This window comes from Mauremys mutica, chromosome 6 (genome assembly GCF_020497125.1).
Source record: "Mauremys mutica isolate MM-2020 ecotype Southern chromosome 6, ASM2049712v1, whole genome shotgun sequence".
In the NCBI taxonomy this organism is placed as follows: domain Eukaryota; kingdom Metazoa; phylum Chordata; order Testudines; family Geoemydidae; genus Mauremys; species Mauremys mutica.
In genome coordinates this window covers 117,074,784-117,101,966 of record NC_059077.1, presented here as the reverse complement: position 1 = coordinate 117,101,966, position 27,183 = coordinate 117,074,784, and the positions used below count along the sequence as shown (strand labels likewise).

At 45.2% G+C, this 27,183-nt stretch overlaps 1 protein-coding gene across 2 annotated transcripts in view; it reads left to right on the top strand.

The window, feature by feature from the left end:
• The window catches only part of GRIN3A (glutamate ionotropic receptor NMDA type subunit 3A), a 98,692-nt gene that overhangs the window by 49,196 nt on the left and 22,313 nt on the right, over positions 1-27,183 (top strand). For both annotated transcript variants that reach the window (XM_045022197.1, XM_045022196.1), the window contains 3 exons: positions 11,288-11,433; positions 13,364-13,479; positions 17,941-18,092. In XM_045022197.1, coding sequence (XP_044878132.1) covers positions 11,288-11,433; positions 13,364-13,479; positions 17,941-18,092 — 414 coding nt within the window. The remainder of the gene's footprint in view (positions 1-11,287; positions 11,434-13,363; positions 13,480-17,940; positions 18,093-27,183) is intronic.

Below are 27,183 nucleotides of genomic sequence, written 5' to 3'. Positions count from 1 at the left end.
GCTACAGATGGATTCCTAAAGGACACATTTTTCTCTGCAGGAATTTGTCAGAAGCCGCAAGGTGATAATTCATGGCATGTGTGTTTTGCTAGTGTATGGTGCACAGCTGACTTCCAGTGATTTACTGAAGAACCTGAACTGAAAAGGACTTCAGTGTCTTGCAGCTTGCACATACTATTGGAAAGTTAAAGTACTAAGTGCCAAACTGAAGCCACCGAACATGGAACACATTTCACTAGGTCTCTCGTGCAGAAAAAATATAAAAGGGACCAGTGACTTAGAGCTGCTATTCCAGTGTGGGGTACTGGGGATGCTGGGAACGGTTAGACAGGCTTATGAAGTCACTAGAACCTCCTGATGGAGATAAAGCCCCATAGTTCAAAATTTGCCCGATTTAGGTTTTGTAGAATTCTTGCATTCAAGTCCCTGATCCATGCACTGCAGTGTGCTCCAAATCCTACTCCCTCTCTCCCTGCTGCGGCCTTGCTACTGCCACAGCTGGTCCTGTCCCCAACCCACCCCCACTTCTCTTTTCCTTTCCCTCAGCTCTTCTTTTAGTGCCTTGTAACCCTTGCAATGCTGTTCTCTATTGCTCTAGTGCCTCATCTGCAACTTGGCTTTTATGGTCACCCACCACCACGCTGGCAGCTCTTCCTCTGCCTTGCAAGTGCTTTGATGCAAAGCACACTGAAGTCATTGGAAAGCCTCCTATTGTCTTCACTGAGCTTTGGCTTAGACCCTAGCAGCTGGTTAGTCATTGCTCTTTCCACAGCAGCAGTGGTCCGTGTGTTTTCGTCCTTCCCCGGCCGTATCCACATCTGTAAATTACACCGTTTATTATTTGCTTTCAGCTGGATTGCAGCATATTTCATCTGTATATTACCTTAGGATAATGAACCCCTTATTGTAAGTATCATTTGCATTGTACATGGAACTCCGAACCTTTCAAGAAGCAACAGAATGAAACACAAAGAGGAAGTCTTGAATGCGTTCACTACTGCAGAGCTAATAGTGCATTGGACCCAGTGCACAGCAGTAACCTGCACCCTCTTTGCATGGCTCTGTCTCCCTTAAACATCAGGGAATAACATCTCAGCCAACCTAGCAGATATTAATAGGAGATATACCTGTCTCCTAGAACTGGAAGGGACTTTGAAAGGTCATTGAGTCCAGCCCCCTGCCTTCACTAGCAGGACCAAGTACTGATTTTTGCCCCAGATCCCTAAGTGGCCCCCTTGAGGACTGAACTCACAACCCTGGGTTTAGCAGGCCAATGCTCAAACCACTGAGTTATCCCTCAGGATTGCTGGGAACCAAGCAAAGAGTGGAGGTCTGATGCAGTTTGAGACGATGGGAAATTTAATCAGTTAGGGTCAGATTTTTCAAAAGCGCCCAGCACCCAGCTCCTCCCATTGAGAACAATGAGAACTTCTTGAAAATCGGGGCCTTACTTTTTTCATGTGGGTGCCTACATTCTTATTTGGTGCCTACGTATGGGATTTGGGAACCTAATTTAGATAGGCCTTGTTTGAAACTAGGCCTTAGGAAAGAGAGAACATTCAGTTCCTGGGCTGAGCCCTCCACTATAGCAGCAGCAAATCATCAATACGGTAAACCCTCCACAATAGACATTCAGTGTAACCAACTTTACGCCAAAAACGAATAGCAAATTCTTCCAGTGCAGCACTAATTTCTCAAGCATGCCCTGTTCTGCAGTCAGCAATGGGGAAATCTCAGGTCACTGATGGCTAAAAGCGGATGGCTGTATTTACAGCCAAGCGGTCATTGATCTAGTAGCAATGTGAAGCACTATTTATTCCCTTCATTGACACTGCAAGGCACGTGTGTCCCAGCATCAGGCTTTTATAACATTTGGACTGACTTCCATGGTATGTTTGCTCCACTAAGGTCTAACCACTTACAGTTTTGATAAGGCACCTTACTGTTATCACGATCTGTGGGACAGAAAGCCAGACACCCCAACTGAGAGTGAGGCCCCATTGTGCTGGACATTGTACAAACCGCGTAAGAAACCATCACTGCCTGAAGAGAAATCAAATCATATCATCCCCATTTCACCGATGGGGAGACACGGTACAGGGTAGAGTAAGTGGCTTGAGTCCCAGTCTAATGCCTCTTTAAGGCAGCTTGACCATGGTGCTTTGTGCTACTGAGGTGTTGTTGGATCCAGGAATATGGTCCATTGGAAGTAACAAAATATTTCCTCTTTATTCTTTTTTCTAAGTGCTTACGTTTAATCGCTTGCCCTTTCCAGCCCTGCAAAGCAGCAGAATAAGACCAAGCTCATCATGCTGATATTCTGTTTCCATAATCACGAGCTGCAATGTTAACATCAACTGCTCGCTGCTATTAGTGTCCCACTGCTGAATCGCATTCTGCTCTTTTCCCCCCAGTGGGTCAGGTCAGGACGGATTCCTCAGCCTCCGCTCTCCTAGCTGCACTGTCTCGGCAGCACTAGACGTAGAGAGGAGTGTATAATTAAAGGGGTAGTATTTGTACGGTAAGGACAAACTCTGCCCTCCTTACATGCATGCTCCAGTCGGAGGTGTGGATCTACAGCACACTAGTTTGCCAAGCACTAACTGGCCATGCAGACAAGCCCTGGGTATAACTGCACATTGAACTCAATGTTGCTATCCAGATTTACACCAGCCCGCGTAGATTCCAAAATAAGTGAAAGGCACTAAGGTTTAACACTCTCTTGCCGAGGCAGGATGCCTCCTCCATCTGCAACTCAGCTCCACCAGCACCTGTTCTGATAAGGGAGTGAAGATGATCCTTTAATTCAAACCCTGTACCGCACCCATGAGACACTTCCTGAGCCATTGCCACATCTACACTGTGAGCTAAACAATATCCGCAATATTTGTCTCCACCATTTTCCCCAGCAGTAGTACCCCCACAGAAGAGAGGCAGCAGTTGCTATTATACTAGCAACTAGCAGTTGCTATTATACTGTATTATACTACAGTGGTTCTCACAGGGGTCTGAGGCCCCCTGGGGGGTCACAAGCAGGTTTCAGAAGGCCCACCCAAATAAACTACCAAGCAGGGCCGGCATTAGAGTCGCTGGGGTCCAGGAAAGGCCAGGGAAGCCTGAGCTCCACCATGCAGGGCTGAAGCCAAAGCCCAAGCAACTTAGCTTTGCGGGGCAATTGCCCGGCTTGCTTCCCCCTAATGCCGGCCCTCACTTCTAATCTACTGGAGATGCACAGGGGGGCCATGAAGTTTTTATAGCAAGTTGGAGGGTCGGGGACAGGCCTCAGAAAGAAAAGTTGAGACCCCTGCTCTACCCTATGGCAGGTAGCCCCTTGCTTGTGTACCTCATTTTTGTCACTGTGAAGTGGGTGGCACAGATAGGTGTTCAAGCAATTTTTTGGAAATAAAAGGCTCGTGAAATCATTTGGATAGTTTTAGCAGCAGATTAAAAACCAAATAGTGCTAAAAATATGGATCTGAAAAAGTAATGAGATGCATAACATCTTACCCAGACTCAGTGAGGCAGTTATTGTATCCCATTAATCAAATATTGTTAAAGCATTTGCTACACTTAAATAGCTATAGGGTAAGTTAATCTCATTGCTTTGTAATTAACTGTAATTTACATTTAAGCAATTGATTTATAACCTAGCTGAGCACTTGACAACATAAAACATTCCTCTGGGTTTAAAATGGCTGTGGTCAAAGGACAAGATCCACCAGCCTGACTTATGGTTGGCCATGTCCTTTATGCACAATGGCTGCAGTAACCATGAGGAAGCAGGGAATCTCAGGTTCCAGAGAAGTGCTTTTATTAAACTATTACATCATGAACTTCATGGATAAAACTGGATTTAATTTCTCACTCCAAAGAGTCTCTAAATGTCAGATTCCATATCCTTCCCTACCCTACTTCCTGTTAGATACCTGAAGGGTCCACCAGAGGGCACTAGGTTGGTGCCCCATGCAACCAGTGAACCTCTCTCACCACAGAGGTTCTACTAGAAAGTGTCCTCAGCCCCCAGACCTCACTGGATGTCTTGGTTATATTTCTCCCCTCAAGTCTCATTTAGCATAATAGGGGTAGAATGCATGTGATCATCAGAAAGCCGCAAATTCCTAATCAGAATGTGAACTTGGCCAATCTGCCAAGCTGAATGCACAAGCTTCCTCTTGTGCAATACCTGATGCACTGGCGCAAGTCAAGATTCCAACGTGTGCCTGCACGGCGTGCGTTATGAGAGCACAAGTCAGACACGTACACTTCTACACGTATGGCTGTTAAAATCTGGGCCTACCATGTCCTCAACCAGACTGATGGCATTTAATGCCAGAGACACACAATGTAAGTCCACAATAACCTGTCATTTTAGGATTTATGTTAGAATGCGCTAGGCCATTTAGTTCCCTGTCACATTTAGGCTACCTCTAGACTACAAGCTAGGGGTGCAATTCCCAGCTCACTTAGACATACGCCTGCTAGCTCTCATCTGAGCTACCACACTAAAAATAGTAGTGTTGTCTCGGTAGCACCGGCAGCAGCAGCAGCATGGGCTAGCTGTCCTGAATACGTACCCAAAGGGTTCAGGCGGGTTTGCACTTGGAGCGGCTAGCAGTGTGCCCTAGTTACACTTGTGTTAATGTTATGTCAGATTTGTGTTCTTACACATTTTTTCATACCTCTGGAGTGCTAGAGCTTATATCCATCCTCTGGGAAAGCCAGAGGGTGATAGCTTCATAAACACTTGAGAAAGACCGACATTCTATCCAGGGCACATGTACTTACACACAGCACCCATTACAATGCACACTCCTGACCCGTATTTCGCAAGCCCAGGTGTTCTTTTTAAGCTTCGGGCCAGACCCCAGCATTTTGCAGTGCAAAGTCTATGTTTAGACATCGGGAATGTTAAATAGCAGTTTAAAATTTGCAAATAAAATCTGTTAGATGTCTTTATTTTCTGTGTAAGTGGTGGTGTTGGGACCTCAAAATCTGGCTCATTTTTAAAGAGCCTGTGTGGCTCCCCAAGGGAATTATCTGACTGAACTCTACATTTCCGTTTGTTCATTCCTTTTTGCTGATTGACTAGTAAGCTTTGAGCTGCATGTCCCCTCTTCGTCTTTCGGGATGCATGCTCCACTTCAGAGCTCCAGCAAGGGGAAATTGCTCAAGTGGAAACTGCCTACTCAAAATGTCTACCTTGGCGGGCTGCCCATTCAAACAGTTCTCATTAGTATTCTCCATACTTAGCGAGTCCTCCACCCATAGCATCCCCGTGTGCCTGGTTACAATATCGCTGCAAGGAGCTGTTGGGGAGGACACAGTATCAAGAGAGACCATGTAATAACTGAACTGGTATTTCACTGAGGAGTGAGTACCTCTTCATGAATGACTCCTACCCTCAGGCCTTCAAAGGGAGGACTGGGAGCTTCTGGTATGAACAAAAGGGCTGTTGTACCCATACGTGGAGCTACCCATTTGTATCATACCCAGCTGTAGCTACCCATGTAGCTTGTTTACAGAATTGCTGCTCAGGGATTTCTGAAGTGCTGGTACATCAAAGGTTGTCTCTAGCTTAGTACAAAGCTTCATTCCCTTTGATTTCTTACAGCACTAGACAATAATGCATCTAACTGGATAGGAGTCTTATTAACCCCAACTACACTTTTGCCAGAAAGCTCATGTCAGCAGCCTGGAGCTGAATCTGCAGCATTTTAGTTCGTTTAGATGTAATCAGACTTGAATCATTGAAGGCAGGTCTGCAGTAAAAGCTTTCCTAGCCAAGTCTCCAAGATACTGTGACTGTACCGCACAGGGTAAATGTAGAGAGATACCAGTCATCTCGCCTCTCCTAATTATTCACCTTTCAGTTTGGCTAGATTTCAAATTAAATATAAAATGGAATAAAGTGTATTCTTTGGTTACACTAGCAATACATACCACTTTAGGTTTCCTACAGCAATTTCCTTTAGATAAATAAGTTATCTTACACTCTATTGCCAACACCAAGCATTAAAAATTAATCAATCAGGCCCAACAAATCATGAGGGTTTTTTTTTTTAAAACAAACAAACTACATTTTGGGTTATTTTTATTTGCCATATGTTTTTTGAGTCTCTAAAGGTCATGTCTTCTAGCCTCTCCCTGAAACCATCAATGCTAGAAACATTTTTTTTAAATGAAAGCTGAGATTCTCTCATCACATGACTCCAGTAGCTGGGGCTTTAAGAAACGTGCCAAATTTTGTGAGAGCCATAATGAAACCTCAAGAGTTTGTAACAAATATAAAGATAATTTGAAGATGCAGAGTTTTCTCAAGAGAAGACTAAAAGAAGATATTAAAGGTATACTGTCAACTTGAAAAAAAAAATCAGATTTTCATCCAACAGTTTTGTACGTACTTTTGAGACACAAAACCCTTAACATTCTTGTGCCTGAAGGAGATTAGAGAAAAACAATATTTGTCTATATTTTTTTCCAAGTTAATTTTGTGCATATGACAGCACTTTGTGCAGAGACAGGTTCTGCTGAAGTCAGCTACACTTAATGTCTCATGCACAAGTACAATGAAACCTCCCCTGTGTGGAGCAGGAATTCATGGGCACACTCTTCCCAAAGCCTCACATAAAGTTCTTTACTAGAAATTGCAAGAGAGCTGCTGTTCACTCTTAATTTGGAGTTAGCAGTATTCTCTTCCCTTAACCTCTGAAGAAGGCAGAGAGCGGGGGGCGAGGGGGCTGAGGGAGCTTTCTCTTCCCAGAGTCAAGGCAGTACCTGAAGAAACAGAGAAGACAGTTCCCACCCCCCCTCCATACACACTTCACTTGACTTCCCTGAAAGTTTTAGGTACTCTGCAAATCAAACTCTCAGTCTGAGTTTCCCCACCCGTAAAATGGGGCGACTGACTTACCTCTCACAGATGTTATGCAACTTAATTGTTGCCGAACACTTAGCAGATGAAAAGTGTGAGCTAGCAGCATTAGTCCAAGAAAAGAGGTATAGAAAAGCTTTGTTCACACTGGGTGAAATTCACCCATGTACAGAGTCAGCACAAGTCCAATGCACCAGTGAGGTCCCACTGATCCTCAAAATAGGGCCTTGGGCTCGTTCTCTGCATGGAGCTGAATGTCACTCATTTGACTTTGAATTCACATATGAATTTTTTTAAAAAGACAGATACTGATGGCAGCGTGTATGTGAAAGCTATCCACACTGAGAGGTCAGGCGACAGACACCCTGAGTTCATCCACGGAGCAGATACTGCAGGGGCTGCAGCAGTACAATCTTCTACCTAAAACTCACCAAACACCTCAAATCTTCCTTGAAGGATTGGAGAGTCCGGTCTTCATGCCCATCATTGACCCCCAATACCATGCCAAAAGAGGTCACCGATCAGGGCTTCCCATGGTGATTGGTTTATGTCATGTGGACACCAGTCTGCTTGGAAACAGACTGAGCCCTAACTTATTTCATAAAGAGTCATCAGAGACTCCTGACTTGAGCTGGAGTTGAACTGGCAACACTAGGCTCCCTAATGGATTACCAAACCACCAGCCCAACCAATCCCTGCTGTTCAGGCCTTCTGGCACTTTACCAAAACCATGAGGTGTTCAGAGACCCCCACAGCAACAGAATACAGACCAACGCAGCTGGTCCTGGCTACTGGGCATAGCTACACTGCATGCGGGGGTGACCTTCAGCGTCCGGGTAGACAGACTCATGCTAACCGGGTTTATGGTAGTGCTCTAAAAGGAGCTTTCACTGGAGCTTGGGCTCTGAACCCGGGGCGGATGTGCAGGGGGAAGGAGGCAGGGCTTGAGAGCCCAAACTCCAGACTGACCTACGTCAAAGCAACATCTACCCCGCTCTTCTTAGAGCGAGCATGAGGCCTATTAGCACAAGCCTGTGGGCCCGTGCTGGAAGGCTCACCCCCCAGAACACCGTAGACCTGCCCTGTCAGTGTCAAGATACTGATGAAAAGGCCAATGGCCTGATCCAGTCGGCTAGCTCTTATGTTCAACGGGCAGCGATGTACTTTTAGCCATGGGATCATCGATGAGGGGTGGAAAGGAACTTCTGGACTAATCGCCCATGCCGTATTCTATTGTATACTGGTAATATCTGAGCCCCTGCACCAAGATCATCCTTTCCCCTGGATCCCAGCTTGCTGTCGTCTAACACTAGACACGTATGTGACAGGCAGATGGACGTTTGATTTTCTGGCATGCTTTTCTCCACAGTGAGCAGGACTGTTTAGACTGACCTATTCTTCCTGGCATAGTGTCGTTTGCAAAGCTCTTGCTGAGATTCCTGGGGAAGTGAGCAGAGAACTGTTCACTGAGCCTTAACGTCATTTGATTTCCTTTGCGCTATCGTCTGGATCCTGTGCACTGCTGTAAGGTGATGAGCACTCAACTCCTTCTGACTCCCATGGGAGCTGGGGGACACTCAGCTCCCCACAAGAGTGCTCCGCAGCCTGCAGGACTGAGCCTTTACTGTATTCTGCAATGAGCTAGGTGTTTTCTCACTATTCCACTCCAGGTAGTTAGCAATTGATGTACACTGGAAACTTACCAAGGTCAACTCCCTGAACCTCCTAATAGTTCAAGAAGAAACCAAGGGCTGTAAGACAGTGAAACGAATCCAGTTATAATCAGAGCACACACACAACACAATTAAAAAATTACTGATTGTGTGTGTGAATTTAGTGCATCTGAAAGGTACGGGGCTGACAGCCCTGGAGACTGAAATCTTGGTTATGCTCAGAACATATACAGCACTACAACCTTCCCCATAGTGCCCTACCAGTTTGTTTCAATCCTAGCTTAGTTTCCATAATCGTTCAGTCCATCTTTCTACTGAGTCATAAGAACATAAGAATGGCCATTCTGGGTCAGACCAAAATGGTCCATCTAGCCGAGTATTCTGTCTTGTGACAGTGGTCAGTGACGGATGTTTTAGAGTGAAAGGACAGAACAGGGCAGTTTTTGAGTGATCCATCCCCTGTTGTCCTGTCCCAGCTTCTGGCAGACAGAGATTCAGGGACACCCAGAGCATGGGGTTGCGTCCTGGACCACCTTGGCTAATAGTCATTCATGGATCTATCCCCCATGAACTTATCTCATTCTTTTTAGAACCTGGTTATAGTTTTGGCCTTCACAACATCCCCTGGCGAGGAGTTCCACAGATGCCTGTGCACTGTGTGAAGAAATACTTCCTTACGTTTCTTTTAAACTTGCTGCCTGTTAACTTCATTGGGTGACCCCTGGTTCTTGTGTTATGTGAAGTGGGGTGGGGGGGAATGTCCTGTGTTAGTTTGTGTGTCTTTTGTTAATTGCTCTTCAAATTCTTTTTTTGGCCTGCCTCATTATACTTTTACACTTGATTTGCCAGAGTTTAGGTTCCTTTCTATTTTCCTCAGTAGGATTTGCCTTTAACTGCCTCATTTACTAGGCTTTTTAGCCATTGTGACATTTGTTAGGTCCTCTGACTGTGTGTGGGGGGTGGTGGTGGTTATTTGGGGGTACACATTTAGTTTGACCCTCCATGATGGCGTTTTTAAATAGTTTCCATGTGATTTGCCAGCATATCACTCTTGTGATTGTTCCTTTAAATGTCCATTTAACTGGCTTCCTCATTTTTGGCTTCCCCTTTCTGAAGTTAAATACTACGGTGGTGGGTTTCTTTGGCACTTCCCCCCTACAAGGATGTTTAAATGTAAGTGCATCGTGGTAATGATTACCGAGCAATTCAGGTATATTCATCGATTTGGACCAGATCCTGTGCTCCACTTAGATCTAAATCAAGAATTGCCTCTTCCAGGACCAGCTGCTCCAAGAAGCAGTCGTTAATGGTGTCTAGAACATTTTATCTCTGCATCCCATCCTGAGGTGACATGGACTCAGTCAATATGAGGATAGCTGAAATCCCTCATTATTATTGGTCTTCTGGTTTTTGTCACCTCTCTAATCTCCCGGCGCATTTCACAGTTACCATCATCATCCTGGTCAGGTAGTCAGTCGTCTATTCCTACTGCCATACTCGTTATTCATTAGTCATGGAATTTCTATCCATAGAGATTCTATGGTGCAGTTTGATTCACTTAAGATTTGAAGCCTTCTTTCCAGTCTGAATTCGTCTAGTTTCAATTTCCAGACATTAGATCATGTTACCCCTTTCTCTGCTAGACTGAAGAGCCCATTAGCAAGTATTTATTCCCCATGTAGGTACCTACAGGCTTACATTTTTAAACAGGGAGGGCAATTAGCCACTAGAACAAGTTACCAAGGTTCTTAGTGGATGGTCCAGCACTGGCAATTTTTAAATGAAGATTGGAGGTTTTTGCAAAAGATCCACTCTAGGAATTATTCCGAGGAAGTTCTAGGGCCTGGTGTTATGGAGAAGGTCAGACTAGATGACCACAATGGTCCCTTCTGGTTTTGAAATCTAAGAATCTCTGTGAATGTTCCCCCTCCAAACACCACACCCCACAACTCCCACAGGGTTCACACAGCTCTGCTCTGTTTCCCTTTCCACTTCATGCAGGCACAGTAATCAAGTCACCCCTCAACCTTCTCTTTAAATGAAGCTCATGACCCTTTCCTCAAACCTAGGCTGCGCTTCACACAGAGAACAAAACTGAACCCTACCCGGATGTGGGGTGGTCTCTGGCTCAAGGGGAAATTTTTTCACAAGCCTAGAGCAGATCCCAAGAGTATGTAACTGGTTAAGCTGACGTTAACTGGTCCTGAAGATGGTATGTGTCTCTGTAATGATCCCCGTTAAAACACATCATAGGCACCGACTCCGTGGATGCTCCAGGGCTGGAGCACCCACAGGGAAAAACTGGTGGGTGCTCTGCACCCAGCCCCAGCTCACCTCTGCCTCCGCTCCACCTCTGCCTCCTCCCCTGAGTGCGCCGCCGCATCCTGCTTCTCCCCCCTCCCTCCCAGCACTTGCGCCCCAAAACAGCTGTTTCGCACGGCAAGCCTGGGAGGGAGGGGGGAAGAGGGGGAACTCAGCGCACTTGGGGGATGAGGCGGCGCTGGGGCGGGATTTGGGGAGGGGTACAATGGGGGCGGAGTTAGGGCACGGACTTTGGGGCAGGGGTGGAGTCGGGGTGGGGGCACGAGCCCCCACCAGCGCAGAAAAAAGTTGGTGCCTGTGAAACACATCTGTAAAATCCGTGTAGCTGTCTTCAGAGCACAGAAGACTGGCCCTGGAATGGAGGTTACTCAACATGAGTGAGACAAATTACTGTGCTGGTCTGTCTGTTCCTGTTTCTTAGCTCCACCACCCTTCCCAGGGATTCCGCTTTGGAACGGTGCGAGAAAGCAGCGCTGAAGACTACGTCAGGCAGAGCTTCCCAGAGATGCACGAGTACATGAGACGGTACAATGTTCCTGCAACTCCTGATGGAGTGGAGCACCTGAAGTGAGTCTCTGCATGCTAGCTTCATGTTGTAACAGGCTGATCAAAGAGTAATTAATTTCACAGTCCTTGGCTTCACTAAGGCCCTAGTCCAAAGCTCCTTGAAGCTAATGGACGTATTTCCAATTACTTGAATGGGTCTTAGTTATTCTAAGTGTCCTCTGTACATGCTTTCTAGATTCATCCTGCTTTGTATATTTTTTAAAAGGATAAAAAACTTTGCTTGCCTGGATCATATCCGATTTTCCATTTTCCAAGGCATCAGCAGCATTGCACTGGCATGGCAGAGATGGCGAAGAAGGCACAAGCTCATTCTCCATCATTAGAATGGAGCAATGCCAATGTAACAATGACAGCATGGAGAGCACAGAGAGGCACTCACAGTCCTCCGGCAAAGCAGCCCTTTCCATTGCAAGTATAGTGCCAAGATGACCCTTCTCCTGCTAACCGGTGGCAAAATAAATCCTGGCAGGTGTCAGCGCTTGGAAGATATTCATTAGGCAGTGGGCACTATCCATGAGGCAGGTGCAAAGTACAGATAGAAACGCACATTAGAAATCTCAGTGTCTCCCACACAATAGCAATAGAGATTCCTTAGAAAGATTTATAAACGAATTAGCCATTAATTTAAAGAAGAACATTAATGACACTAGATCATTCTTATAATTTTCCACCATCGGTCCTCATGCTTCCAGAAAGGTGGGTGCTTTCAAATACGTTTCCCCCACAATGTTTTGCAATTGATTACATACATTGCAAGACAGGAGGCTGCAATCATGGGCATCATCACCACAGTTTAGATCCCATGGTCAGGGGAGGCTCCAGGCACCAGCACGCCAAGCACGTGCCTGGGGCGGCAAGCCGGGGTGGGGGCGCTCTGCCGGTCACCATGAGAGCAGCAGGCAGGTTGCCTTTGGCGGCATGCCTGCAGAGGGTCCGCTGGTCTTGCGGCTTCGGCGGACCTCCCGCAGGCTGCCGCCGAATTCGCGGGACTGGGTACCTCCCGCAGGCAAGCCGCCGAAGGCAGCCTGCCTGCCATGCTTGGGGCAGCAAAATACCTGCCCATGGTGATCTGTATAACAAAATGCCTGTGATTATATTTTTAAATAATTTTTATGGCACTCTGGTTGGTTTTCATGATCAACTCCAAAGGCACTGCCCCATCCCCAGCGGGTGTAATTCAGTATAGTTCCATGGAAGCCAGTGGATCTCTGCCAGTTCGGAATTTGGGCACTTGGTTTTTGCCTTGATTGGATGAGAACACATGGTGCCATTTCCACACGTGCCTTCAGTACTTTCAAATTTGCTTTCCATAAAACATTCATACCAGTGAAACTCAGTCATCTGAATGTTCACAGAACACGAATACAAGAGAAAAGCCAGCCTGGATGAAGGACATACATTTTAAAATAGCAGCGTATATCCATGGAAAACCTTTCGTAGGGTTTGCCCAGCTCTAATTTCTAAGACAGTGTAGATCGATGCAGCACAAGGAAACCCAGCCTGAGTGACAGCCTTAGAGAGTTTTGGTTTCCTCCCCGGTGCTCTTTGTTCTACTGTGCAAGAAACTCAATTTGATTCTCACCCTGTTGCATTTTCCTTCTTCCAGGTCAAAGATATGTCAAGTGAACAGAACTGGTCCATATATGAATATTCTGCTAGCCAGAGCAACCTGTCTGCACATGAACCCTTCAGTCTTTGATATTTAACTCAATTCTGTGTTTATCCCAATAGCCCCTGATCCTCATCTTTATTGGGCTTATAAATTAGGCTTTGGCTTGGTTTCTTGTTGGGTTTATATCAGAAGCTTCCTAAAAACTAGATCAAATATATTCCTCATTTCCAGCCCTGAAACAACCGCTTCTGTATCAATGAACACAACTGTACAGCTTCTCTTATTGATTCTGTTTTCTTACTTTGATCTTAAATACAGGCATGATCCAGAGAAATTAGATGCCTTCATCATGGATAAAGCACTCTTAGATTATGAAGTGTCAATAGATGCTGACTGCAAACTTTTGACAGTGGGGAAGCCATTTGCCATTGAAGGTATTTCAGACAGTATCCTTCTCCTTCCAATACATTCTGCCTGCCAACATGGAATGCAGACATCAGAATTAAAGAATATTGGCCAGATTCTGACCCCACTGAAGTCAGCAAAACTTCCATCAACTTCAGTGAAGCCAGGATTTCTCCTTATTTGTCTTTCAATGTTTTCATTTCAGCTTTCAAGTCACTTGTCTATTACATTAACGTACGTTCTCTGTCTCACCGTTATTTATTATTGTGGTAGCCCCTACGAGCCCCACTCAGGGAACCCCATTATGTTAAGCACAGTACACGCGCAGAACACAAGTCTCTCTCAAAGAGCTTGCCATCCAAGTATTTAATCTCAGGCTAGCCCTATGTAGGCTAAATAGGAGAATCTAGCCTGCTGAAAGGGTGCTTTGTGAGTAAGGGAGTGGCCCTTATACAAGAAAATGCTTAGAGATGCTCTAAAATAATTGCCCCCAAACATTAAAGTAACTCTATGGTAAGTAGTTGGGTCTATTGCTATGGAATGGGGTGGTATTTCTTTATGAAGACAGCATTCCCACTGGGATTTATCTGTGCCTATGGGGCTACTCCTGCTTGCTCCTGTGTGGGAATGGAAAGCCTTGAAGGCATCAGAACCTATCCATGTTGTCTGCGCTCAGGACATAGGATGCTGGAGGACTGGTGCAAACGGGATATGGATGTTTTGCCCATAGAGCTGTGATCCCCAAGAACTATTTTTTTCATTGTTGCAAGGGAGAGGCAGATAGTTTGATGGTCAATGGCGAGGTAGGTCCACTGGCCATGTCCCCGTGCACTGAAGAGCTACTGCAGCCCTAAAGCTGTGATAAGTGCTTGGTGGTAGAATTTCTCCCACACCCACAGTGGATCACCCTGCACCAAGCCTGTGTATGCAGTCTTCCCGCAGGGAATAGAAATTGATCCTGTACTTGGAGAAAACAGTATCTAATGAAACCTGTACCACGGTCAGACAGGGGAGACTCGTTTTCACAGTTCAGGATGGAATAACATAGCTACTGAAAGACTTTTCACCCGTAATACTGGCAAATTTAAAGACTCCATTCCCCCTCTGTAGGCACACACACCCCCTCCAGAATGGATTCCCATAATCCCCCTTTCAAACAGCCAGCTTGATTATTCAGCTGGGGCTTGATTTAAAATAACTAATCCACCCTCTCCAGTTACCTGACCTCTTAAAATGTCAGTATATTAACAGTGACACACAGACAGCTTCACAATGCAGCCGGAAAGCAAATCTTAGCAATGAGCCCTGCAAAACACATTAGCAGCTATTACACTTCGGGCTTTGTTTTTGTGACGGATGGTCCATGGAAATGATTTTTCCCCCCTCCTTCCAAGAATAATCAATCCAGTTGTACCATCACGAGGCGAAGCAGCCTCTCCCAGAACCTAAACAGATTCAGGAATTTAACACGGGAAATGAAGCTGGTGGAAGCGGAGTAGTTTAATCATTCAATCTAGAGGCACCAAAAATGCCAACCATCTAGCAAATCCCTTTTGCTGGAATTGAACAGTGACACTAAGTTGTAGCCAGTTCATAGCACACTAGGACACTAAAAAAGCAATCCATTTTTATTTCCCACCAGGGGTTATAATGGTCATAAATCTGTCTGTGCATCAGCAGTTAGGTTTACACTTAATTAAGCGCACATGTGAGAATGACTCGCTTTATGGAGATGGCTACAAATTTACAAAACTTTGAATCCATTGAAGTCAGAAACAGTAAAAATAATAAATAATAAAATCAGGAACAACATCTTCTAGCATCAAACTACCACATATTTATGATGCATACTGAACTTGTTATTTTGTGCTGTCTTTTGTGGTTTTCCCCACACACGGAGTAGCCATATGCTTTCAGTCTGAAAGTATCTCTTTAAGATTGAGGAAAACTAAAGAACACAAGTAAAAACCTTGGAACAGTGTGTATGTCTCCTCTGTACAGCTAGTTATACAGGCTGCAGGAACTTGGAGAAAAACAACCAACCAGCACCTCTTATAGTGTACTGTTCATCAGTAGATTTCAAAGCATTTTACCATTGGAGGTTAGTATCACTATTCCCATTTTAGAGATGGGAAAATTGAGGCACAGAGCATGAAAGGGACTTGCCCAAGGTCACCTGTAAGGTGCAGTACACAGATGCCGTCATTTGACAGCTATATACCCATCACAATGCTACCTCGCTTCACTGTGTGGCAAGCCACTGGGGCTGCAGACTTCCTGCTGGTGTTCAGTTTGCATCTCCGTCTCTGTCCACAAAATATTTTTGGTACAGTGTTTGTGAGACGAGGCTACACTTTAAAGAGTGTGCATCTAAGCTGCAAACCAAAAACCATGGAGCCGCGTATGTCAAAAGAGTAGTTGTACAGGCAACTGGTAATTTCCAGCTGGCAAATGACAAGGTGCATGTGCAGTTACTTGTTTAATGTGCACAGTTGCATGCTTCATGTGCACAAATTAGAGTATTTTAAAAATTAAAAAAGCAGGTGTTTTTTCCCTAAAATGTGGCATTCGGTAATTAGAATTATTGAGTCTGTTTCTCATTTGCACCAAGGATTTTTTTACAGTACTCTGGAAGTGTAAAAGGACGTTTATTCAGGTGGATATAAAATACATGGGTGCCTGTTTAAAGTCCCTTTAGACTGTCAGAGCAGCATAAAAGAATTTTAGGATATGTCTACACTGGAGCTGGGAGGTATAATTCCCAGTTTGGGTTGATATACACAAGCATTAGTTTAAGCAGAGCTAGCATCTGTATGTCTACCCGAGCTGGGAATCCCAACTCCCAGCTGTGGGTGTAGACACTGCCTTGGTCAGTGTGAATGAGAATCAGGCCCACTGGATATTGAGCTATTGTAAGGTACAGCAATACAATCTTATTGCAATAAAATCTCACAATATCTCAGGACATTTTTTAAATAATTCAGTAAATACTACATGATTCTCCATTGCAGAGTCCACATACATGTCTGCACCTGTAATATGCACCTTCTAATCAAGAAATATAAGGCCAGATTCCAATTTACACTAAGGCCACCTTGTGCTGCTCTGGCACTGTGAAGTGGCTTCAAAGTAGCTGAAGTCAGGGATGGCAATTTCCTGTGGAAAAACTAGCATAGGAAGGGGCAGTGGGAAATACTGGCTTAAATCAAGAAAAATAATTGCATCTGTGTCCATCAAGTTCAGCAAGCACAGAACAAATCTTTTCAAACTTCAGATACATCCATTCAAAACTGAGGAATAGTCTCCGTTTAGCCACTCCATCAAAATTGGTCTCCTGCTACAGAACGCTTTATGACACAATGATCCAGTCGGCAACTCTCGCATGTGTCTGATTGCTTAATGCTTCAAGACTACAGCTCTGCCTTGCTGTCATTTTCATATAATTGAATGGATTTTTGAATTTTGTTTCTGTGAGAGTGGAAACTGAAATTTGAGTCAAGACATGTATAACTTCCTTGAGAAAATACCAAACCAAAACATACGCAGACGTTCCGAAGTTCAATATTATAATTCTATATATTAGCATTACGCCCACTGCAGTTTTATTTGTACAACCCTAAATTGATCTATGAATATATTGCCTTATGTAACCACAATCTGAATATAGAACTAAAACTAAGTGTAATGTGCTGTGCATTAACAAAACAGTTTTTAAAATAGAAAATGCCTTAAACTGGGACTAACTATTTTTTCCCAGGATGGTCAAAACAATGATTTTACCTGGTAAAAAACCACCTTTGGTAAATATCGTGCCAGCCCGGCTTGGAATTTACCCCCACTTGAAGGCCCTTTTACATTGCCAGAGTGATGTAAAGAGGCAGGGCCGGCTCCAGGGATTTTGCCACCCCAATGGTGGGGGCGGGGGGGAAGCTGTGATCGTGATCGGCAGCAGCTCCACCACGCCGCTTTCTTCTTCGGCGGCAGTTCGGCAGCCGGTCCTTCCCTCCGAGGGACCTGCCGCCGAAGAGCCCGATATGCCGCCCCTTCCCCTGGGCCGCCCAAAGCGGTATAAATGAGACTGAGGCCCATAGCAAATGCATAGAAGAGGCTGTGTTTCTGAAACGAAGGCATTCAGAAAACATTCACATGCATGTTGCAGGATCACTGCGGTGAACTTCTTTGGCTTCTAATTGCGCACCTTTGTTTTGTGCAGTCTTCTAATTGTGCAGTCATTTGCATGAGTAATTTTGTGTGCACAAATGCTGTTTGCATGACCCTGTTTTGCATTGTGAAATCTCATTTCGGTTTGGGCCCCTTCACACTATAGATGAGCCAATACACAGCTTTGGACCCGGTTTTTGGGTCCTAGTGCAAAGCAGAGCATCTAGCTGTGCCGCACACATACCTGAAGAGGATGCGTTGATACCAACTACTCATAGACAATCAAAACCCACCAAACTGAAAAACCTTGTATTTGTATTTTCTCCTAGGATACGGCATTGGCCTTCCCCCAAATTCTCCACTGACCTCAAATATATCTGAGCTGATAAGCCAATACAAGTCCCATGGCTTCATGGATGTGCTGCATGACAAGTGGTACAAGGTAGTACCATGTGGGAAAAGAAGTTTTGCTGTCACTGAGGTAAGCAATCCATTCAGTGGTCATAGAAATAACAAGTAGAGGGGTAGCCGTGTTAGTCTGGATCTGTAAAAGCAGCAAAGAATCCTGTGGCACCTTATAGACTAACAGATGTATTGAAGCATGAGCTTTCGTGGGTGAATACCCACTTCGTCAGATGCATGCATAGAAATGACAGTGTCCGGGGGTTGCGCTGACTGCTTATTATTTGGAAGGTTCATTACACAAACAGACAAAAGTCTCTGGTTGGAAGACTTGAAGAGGTAGCTCGATGAGCTATGATTACTAATGCACCAATGTGGTAGGGAACAGAACACAGAGATAACAGGAGTAAGATTGCATGGTTGCATTGGATGGTGATGCTTGCATCACGTAGGTTCTATACATGTGTTAGAGCAGAATACAATGTGTAATGTTGCAGCATGTGGTTAAAACACCAGATTTTGGCAGATTTTGTAGATGCAGGTACACGTTGTTAAGTGGAATCAGTTTTGTGTACTTGTACAGTGACTAGTTTTAGTTTCACATAGGTCACTCTCTGAAGTAGCTGACAGCACGAATATCACAGGAAAAAGAACAGACCGGGGGAATCTCAGCTAGTCTATTAATATAACTGTGCCTACTGTATAACTCAGAGGGTACCTTCTGCTACAAGAGTAACAAAGATTTCAGCTAATTACACTTTCTTATTTGCAGATTGGAACTTTAGAACCTAAAAATAGGGGGCTTTAAGCTATCATTGCACAAACAAAGTCGTGCATATTTAATAACTTAGCAAAACTGAAGTATAACAAAGGCCAGTCCTCAACTGGAGTAATCTGGTGTGACTCTGCTGAAATCAACGAATCTAAGACAATTTTTAGAGCAGCTAAGATTATGGTCCATTGTAGAATAAAAAGACGTCTAACATGAATGAGAAGAGAGGTAGTCTTCTTGGGAGAATCTAAGGGTTAAAAGGTTAAAAAGTGAATTAAAGAAATCAAAAAGTCTTGAGGAGCCTAGAAAGAGCTTGTAGCTTAGAAATTATCATATTACGTACATTTTGTTCCAAAGTGCTGTACCCTGACACAAGCTATCTATTCCTGTTCATATGAAGTACAGTGTGATGGATCCACTGTCCCTTCCTCAGCTGATTCAGCCCAACCCTACCCCAGCCCTCAGTGTTACATGGGTATCTGGAAGAGTGACCAGAAAATTCCACACAAGAGCCTGATTTTGTGGGATTTCCATTTCCCCAGTTCTGCCCAGGCCCAAAAGATTCAGTTGAGCATCTAAATTCCTTGATCTAACTGAACCACTAAAGCTATTGGAAGTTTATCCATCACTAATTGTTAATAGCATGTTCTAGAGACTGGCCCAAAGAAAAACCCAGAAACGAATATCCTCAAACTTTGGTGGCATGTAGATCTGAATCCGTATCTACATTTTGCAGCTTGCATCAGTGTTTAGTATTTTCATTAAAGTCAACATGAACCTAATTAACACTTTTTTAGTTCCCTCAATAAAAACTTATACTTTTGTCTCTCTAATGTTCAGCCAAATTCCAGGAAAATAAATTTCAGAGGGGCGGGAGGGGAGAAGCTTAGTCCAGGCAATTTCTGATCTAGTTTATCTGGAAACTATATTAATATCCAAAGGGAAATGTTCTTGGGGAAAGGCCAGGTTTTTAATGCAGCATATCTACTCTTGACAGCCTGTTCGTTCTGTGACCTCCTGTTATTTTACATTTGAAAACAAGTCTCTTGAATTAAACCTGATCAAGATTGCCAATAGGCAATGGCAGTTAATTAGCACAAGTTGCTTAAAATTGAAAACCCTTGTCTGCCAGGGACAAACTTGACTTTTGAGTGCTTCCCTATGAAATGTTAAATTGGCTTGTTAAGCTTTTACATTTTAAAGAGGGCAGTCAAGTCTCAAATACATTTGACAAGTCTCTTTTTGAAGAGTCCTTTGGAAGCTTTGCCATGGAAGCAGGGCAATGTTTGTTTTCAGCCCCAGTATAGAACTACATGGAGCATGGGACCATAGTAAGGGAGCTTCATTAAACTGAATTTTAGAGTTTCTGACCATGGGATTTAATCATACCAGACTGTAGTTCTGTGGTTGTTAGCAATGGAGGTTTTTTAACGTATACCCAGAAGCCTGAGTATAGAACTCCCCACGGAGCAGGGAATCTCAACTTTCAGCGAAATGCTCTTTTGCCTCTCCCCCAGTTACATTGACAACAAAATGGATGAACTGAATGACTTCAGTGTCTGATTCACAGAACCCCTAACCTCTGTCTGCCTCCATCTCTCTCACCTACTTCCAACTAGAGACCGATACGGGACGGCCAGGGAGCAGTGGTAGAGGGGAAATATATAAGCCCTAGGCTAATTAAGGCGTGGTTCCCTGTAGACTAGGGAGAGTTGCTACAGGTTAATTGGAGCACCTGTAGTCAATTAAGGCCCTGTCAGGAACCTAATAAACCCCCCCTGCTTCAAGCAGTCAGACCAGAGCTTGGAGGTGTGTTGTGAGAGCTCAAAGACCAGAGAACCAAAGTAAAGGAGACTCTCTTCCCTCAGTGTCTAAGGACTGAGGATAACCCCTCCCAAGGGAGAAGAGGGTAAGAAACCCACAGGGGTTGCGAGGGGCTGGGACTCAGCGTGAGGAGCAAACCCAAACCCCTCCCCCACTTCCCTCCTCTACCACCTTCCCGGGCCACTAGTGGGGCCTTTGGTGCCCAAGAGCAGGGGCAAAGGGTGATGTTTTAGGGTCCCCCTGCCCCCCTCCCAAAAAAAGCACAGAGCCCCCCATATGAACATTGGCCATTTGGTCACAAGACCTATAGGGTCCACCAGCTGGCAATGTGCCATACGGACCACAACTCTCATCTCTGCTGTTAAAAATATACTGGAACTGCTGAACATGGAATTTTCCCTCCTTCTTTCCACTTTCACCCACACGGATGCATTGACATGCAGCCCCAGGGGGCTGTTCAGACTTTGCACTACATGGAGCATGGCCAGCTCTCTTCATGAAAGTGAATCAGTGCCCACTGGCATTCTGATGGCAATGCAGCTCTCACGGACTGACTGACAGATGTCTAGTAGTCATTAAACCCCCTTGTTCATTCTGAAAGCTTCAGTGATGTAGGTGGGCGAGGGACTCGCCATCATACTGAGAAGTAGGGTTCTAGTGGGCAAGAGACAGGGCTGGAGACATACCTAGTTGTCAGGAGCCACTGGAGAAATTAATCCAGTCTAGGGCTATATGAACTTTGACTTTTGAAACAACGGTTGTGCAGCCACATAACCTATTCTTTAGTGTCAGGCAGAAGAGATCTCAGGAGTGGGACACGTTGCTACATGTTTTCTCTTCTACAAGTCAACCCATCACAGCATTTCACACCCATCCAAACACAACGAAAAACAAAAAAGCAGCCTCCCAAAGTTGTTAGTGATCCAGACAATTTTTGGATGAATATATTAGATGAGTACAGACAAAAGCAGAAACCACCTGAGACCCAAAGCAGTAAGATCTGCACCACACCATATCTAGAGCATTTTATTTGCGTGTGTAGGGTCTAGAGCGAGAGTGGGGATATAAGGAACCTTACCTGTAGCATCAGTATCTCATTGAGCCGACTGAATTCCTGAATCAGACTTTTGGCTAGAGCTAGAATCCAGATCCAGATTTTAGGCATCCCCAACATGAGTCAGTTCTGCAATTATGGCCGGAGTTTCTTTCTACTTTTGACAAGAGGCTGTTGTTTGCGGGGGGATTTCTCAGGCCATCAAGATTGTCACTAAAATCTCAGGACTTTTGGCTGTGTCACCGTAAGACTGACAGTGAATAGATTAAAAGAGGGAAAGATAGATAGGACCTGCCCAGGCAAGCTGCGGAGAAGATGCTCCTTGAGTCTTGCTATTTTCTGGATTCATTTAAAATCATTTATTTGATGTCTTTTTTGTTTGTTTGTTTGAAGGGTGGGAGGGTGTCAGTTAAGAGGGGTCATGTAGGTCTTTTCTCTTGTCCCCTGTAAACATGCATGGATCAATCGAGACATTAAGAACTACAGCACATAATTACCTCTATAGAGACATCTAGTGGCTATAACATTAAAAAGGTTCCACAGACCTTTGTTAAAGAAACATTACATACATGCTTTTTAGGGGCTACTTGTACTTAGTTAATGAGGGATGAATCAGGAAGGAAAGCAAACAATTTGTTGACCTGGAATGGATAAAATAGCAACCTGAGATCCGCAGATATTGAGAGACTAAATATTGAAACCATGTCATTCTTGTCATTTTTCCGATTACAACCAGTTTAAACACGCACAACTGATAAGAGAAGTGCTCCTGCACATCCATCCACTGTAAACACTGCAGTAACATTGTGACTGAGCCAAAGCCCACTGAAAGAAATGCTATTCATGAGTTTGCAATCAAGCACTTTATGTAGTTTTAGCCCAGTCCTGTGTGATGCTAAGAGAGCTGGGTCAGGATCATTGGGTGCTGTGGTAGCAGCTCAGACCATATCTGTCTGAGGCAGGTAGAAATGGGGACATTATCAAAGCAGTCAGAGATTCCCAATGGCCTGCTAAGAATATGGATATGAGAAGAGAGAAGGGAAGAGTGGGGAGAAAAGTCTGCAAACATTCTCTCAAAAGAGCATTTCAGTTTGACTGGGTTCGCAACCTGTGTGTTGCCCCTTTCTGCGAATCTTCAAACCCATCAGCTTTACTAGCTTCGTCACAATTCCAGAGGGAGCTGCACTTTAGACCCCGTTTAGTCGCTCTTGAGCGCACCCTTCAGGTGACACTTCCCGTCTCTCACTTCCCCTCAGGGGCGGCTTCAGGCACCAGCACGGCATGCGTGTGCCTGAGGCAGCAAGCCGCAGGGGGCGCCCTGCCGGTCGCTGTGAGGGTGCCAGGCAGGCAGCATTTGGCGGCACACCTGCGGGAGGTCCGCCGGTCCCGCGGTTTCGTTGGCAATTCGGCAGTGAGTACGCCAAAGGCGCGGGACCAGCAGATCACCCGCAGAAGCGCCACCGAATCCACGTGACCAGCCGTGCTTGGGGCAGCAAAAAACAGAGCCTCTTGCAGGGGACTCTCAGTGGCCTCCCACCCCCAGCTCCCAACAGCACTAACCCAACAGTTTGCCTCCAGGGGTCTGTGACTTAACCAGCGAGCTGCTTAAAGGGACTCAAACATCGCTTCTTCACAACCAAGCATTAGTCAGTCACCCAGAGTACATAGCAAGCGGAGAGAAGGGAGAAAACAGCAAAAGGCCTATATGCCTGGCTCCTGCCTCCACTTTATTCTCTCCTTGCCAGTGTTGGAGAAGCTCCACTGAGGCCAGACCTTCCTACTTCTAGGCGTGGAGTGACAGACCCCTGCAGCTTTCTCTGTCTCTGCGTCAGAGACTCCTCTCCAGCCACCCCTGACCACTCAACCCACTTCCTCCCTAGACCAGGATCTTTGTGGTTTTAGTATCCCCTTTGACCCTGGTTTGGGGCGTGGGAAGACTAGACCTTGCTAGCCATGCTGGAGCCAGGCTGGAGCATTCCCCAGTTAGATTGAAGCTCTCTGGGGCAGAGACTGTATCTTTGTTCTGTTTGTACAGACCCCAGAACAATGGGGTCCTGTTGCATGATTGGGTCTTCTAGGTACCACGGTAATGCACATAAAAATCACAACATGACCATTGTTTCCTCCAGGACCTTACCTATTTTCCAGCTGTATTTTCTCTTTGCCATTGTTGCATTTGTTGTTTGTTTTCCTCCCTACTAGCATCCTTTAAGTAAACTCTTCGCAGTCAGACAGGATAATAGCAAACAGATAAACTGAGATGCATACAATGTTCATTTAGAAAATGCAGATAACTCCCTCATTCTCCATATGTGTAATATTTTTAACCTGAATGCTGGAATTTTCTCTGAATGAAAATTTTAACATATTTTATTACAATGACATAAATATACATGTAAAATTCATTATTTCTTAAATATTTTCCCCAGCACAATGCTTTATTAATAGAGCTGTGAAACACCTTTGCAATTAAGGCTGAGACCCAGTGACATCTGCTTGCAGGGCCAGCTCTAGGTTTTTTGCCAGCCCAAGCCACCAAAAAAAAAAAACCCCTCTGAGAGTGCAACTGCTGAAGCAAAAAAATCAAACAAACATTAAAAAAAAACCCACCCAGAATGCCACCCCTGGAATTGTGCCGCCCCAAGCACGTGCTTGGTTTGCTGGTGTCTAGAGCCAGTCCTGTCTGCCCGGTTTGGGTTGTAATGACGAATTCAAAACTCAGACTACATTCCTGGAGAAATTCACCAAAAATGCCAATCTGGGCCCAGTCTCCAGCAGATGGAGGGTGATTTATGGTTTCACAAAGAAGAATCATAGAAGATTAGAGATGGAAGAGACCTAAGGAGGTCATCTAGTCCAACCCCCTGCTCAAAGCAGGACCAACGCCAACTAAATCATCCCAGCCAGGGTTTTGTCAAGCCGGGCCTTAAAAACCTCAAAGGAAGGAGATTCCACCACCTCTCTAGGTAACCCATTCCAGTGCTTCACTGCCCTCCTAGTGAAATAGTGTTTCCTAATATCCAACCTAGACCTCCCGCACTGCAACTTGAGATCATTGCTCTTTGTTCTGTCATCTGCCACCACGGAGAACAGCCAAGCTCCTTCCTCTTTGGAACCCCCCTTCAGGTAGCTGAAGGCTGCTATCAAATCCCTCCTCACTCTTCTGCAGACTAATAAGCCTAGTTCCCTCAGCTTCTCCTTATAAGTCATATGCCCCAGCCCCCTAATCATTTTCGTTGCCTTCCATTGGACTCTGTCCAATTTGTCCACATCCTTTCTGTAGTGGGGGGCCCAAAACTGGAGGCAGTACTCCAGATGTGGCCTCACCAGTGCCACATAGAGAGGAATAATCACTTCCCTTGATCTGCTGACAAAGCTCCTACTAATGCAGCCCAATATGTCGTTAGCCTTCTTAGCAACAAGGGCACACTGCTGACTCATATCCAGTTTCTCCTCCACTGTAATCCCCAGGTCCTTTTCTGCAGAACTGCCGCTTAGCCAGTCGGTCCCCAGCCTGTAGCAGCACATGGGATTCTTCCATCCTAAGTGCAGGACTCTGCACTTGTCCTCGTTGAATCTCATCAGATTTCTTTTGGCCCAATCCTCCAATTTGTCTAGGTCGCTCTGGACCCTATCCCTACCCTCCAGCATATCTACCCCTCCCACCAGCTTAGTGTCATCTGCGAACTTGCTGAGGATGCAGTCCATCCCATCATCCAGATCATTAATGAAGATGTTGAACAAAACCGGCCCCAGCACCGACCCCTGGGGCACTCCGGTTAATATCGGCTGCCAACCAGCCATCAAGCCGTTGATCACTACCCATTGAGCCCGACGATCTAGCCAGCTTTCTATCCACCTTATAGTTCATTCATCCAATTCATACTACTTTAACTTGCTGGCAAGAATACTGTGGAAGACCATATCTGAAGCTTTGCTAAAGTCAAGATATATCACATCCACTGCTTTCCCCTCATCCACAGAGCCAGTTATCTCATCATAGAAGGCAATCAGGTTGGTCAGCCATAACTTGCCCTTAGTCCATGTTGACTGTTCCTGATCACCTTCCTCTCCTCCAAGTGCTTCAAAATAGATTCCTTGAGGACCTGCTCCATGATTTTTCCAGGAACTGAGGTGAGGCTGACTGGTCTGTAGCTCCCCGGATTCTTCTTCTTCCCTTTTTTAAAGAAGGGCACAATGTTTGCATGTTTCCAATCGTCCAGGACCTCCCACAATCAACACGAGTTTTCAAAGATAATGGCCAATGGCTCTGCAATCACGTCAGCCAACTCCTTCTGCACCCTCAGATGCATTAGATCCGGATGCATAGACTTGGGCATGTCCAGCTTGTTAAATAGTCCTTAAACTGTTCTTTACTACTGAGGGCTGCTCACCTCCTCCCCATACTGTGTTGCCCAGTGCAGCAGTCTGGGAGCTGACTTATAGGTGAAGATTGAGTCAAAAAAAGCATTGAGTCACTAGGTTGCCTCCCCCATTCAGTAAGGGTCCCACACTTTCCCTGACCACCTTCTTGTTGCCAACACACTCGTAGAAACCCTTCTTGTTACCCTTCACATCCCTTGCTAGCTGCAACTCCAGTTGTGCTTTTGCCTTCCTGGTTACACCCCTGCATGCTCGAGCAATATTTGTATACTCCTCCCTAGTCATCTGTCCATGTTTCCACTTCTTGTAAACTTCCTTTGAGTTTAAGTTCACCGAAGATTTCTCTGTTAAGCCAAGCTGGTCACCCGCTATTCTTTCTGCATATTAGGATGTGTTGATCCGGCACCCTCAATAAGGCTTCTTTAAAATACAGCCAGCTCTCCTGGACTCCTTTGCCCCTCAATTAGCCTCCCAGGGGATCCTGCCCATCAACTCCCTCCAGGTGTTATCATGTCAGTCAATGCTGGCTAGCACCAGAAAATCATTCTTGGAAGACCTGCCTTGTAGAGGCTCCTATGAATGACTGACTTAATTGACGCACATTGCCCGGTACACTTACCAGTAAGTGTCCCTACCTGTAGGGTATTCTTCATTATCTCTAAATCGTGGGAAAAGCAAGTGAGCCTAGTATAGGAGTAGTCTCAGGTCCAAATTGACATAGGCAGCAATTAAATTAAGTCTGAGAGTCCCATTCTAGCCTTGAATGAATTTTTCTATACTGAAAAAAATCAAGTCTCTGGCGAGGGTAGAACAAAGACTAGGATGGAAGGATTCATAATGATCAGGGCTCAGCGGCATTTGTCGAGCTATGTGACCGAGCCTGGAAAATATTTGCACATTATTCCTGGCTCTAACCATTGCAGCAAGACTCATTGCCCTTGTTTACGCTACACTTTTGCCCTCAAACATCTCACCATTGCAACCACCAGTACCATTCAGCGGTGGGGCCAACAATAGAAACCCTATTGCAGACAAGGGGCTAGTTTATACTCCATTGAGAGTTTGGTTTGTTCTCTCTCTCTTTCCCGTGGCATTCTTTTAGGATTAGGGTATTTGAGGGACTTGGCATTGGATAGC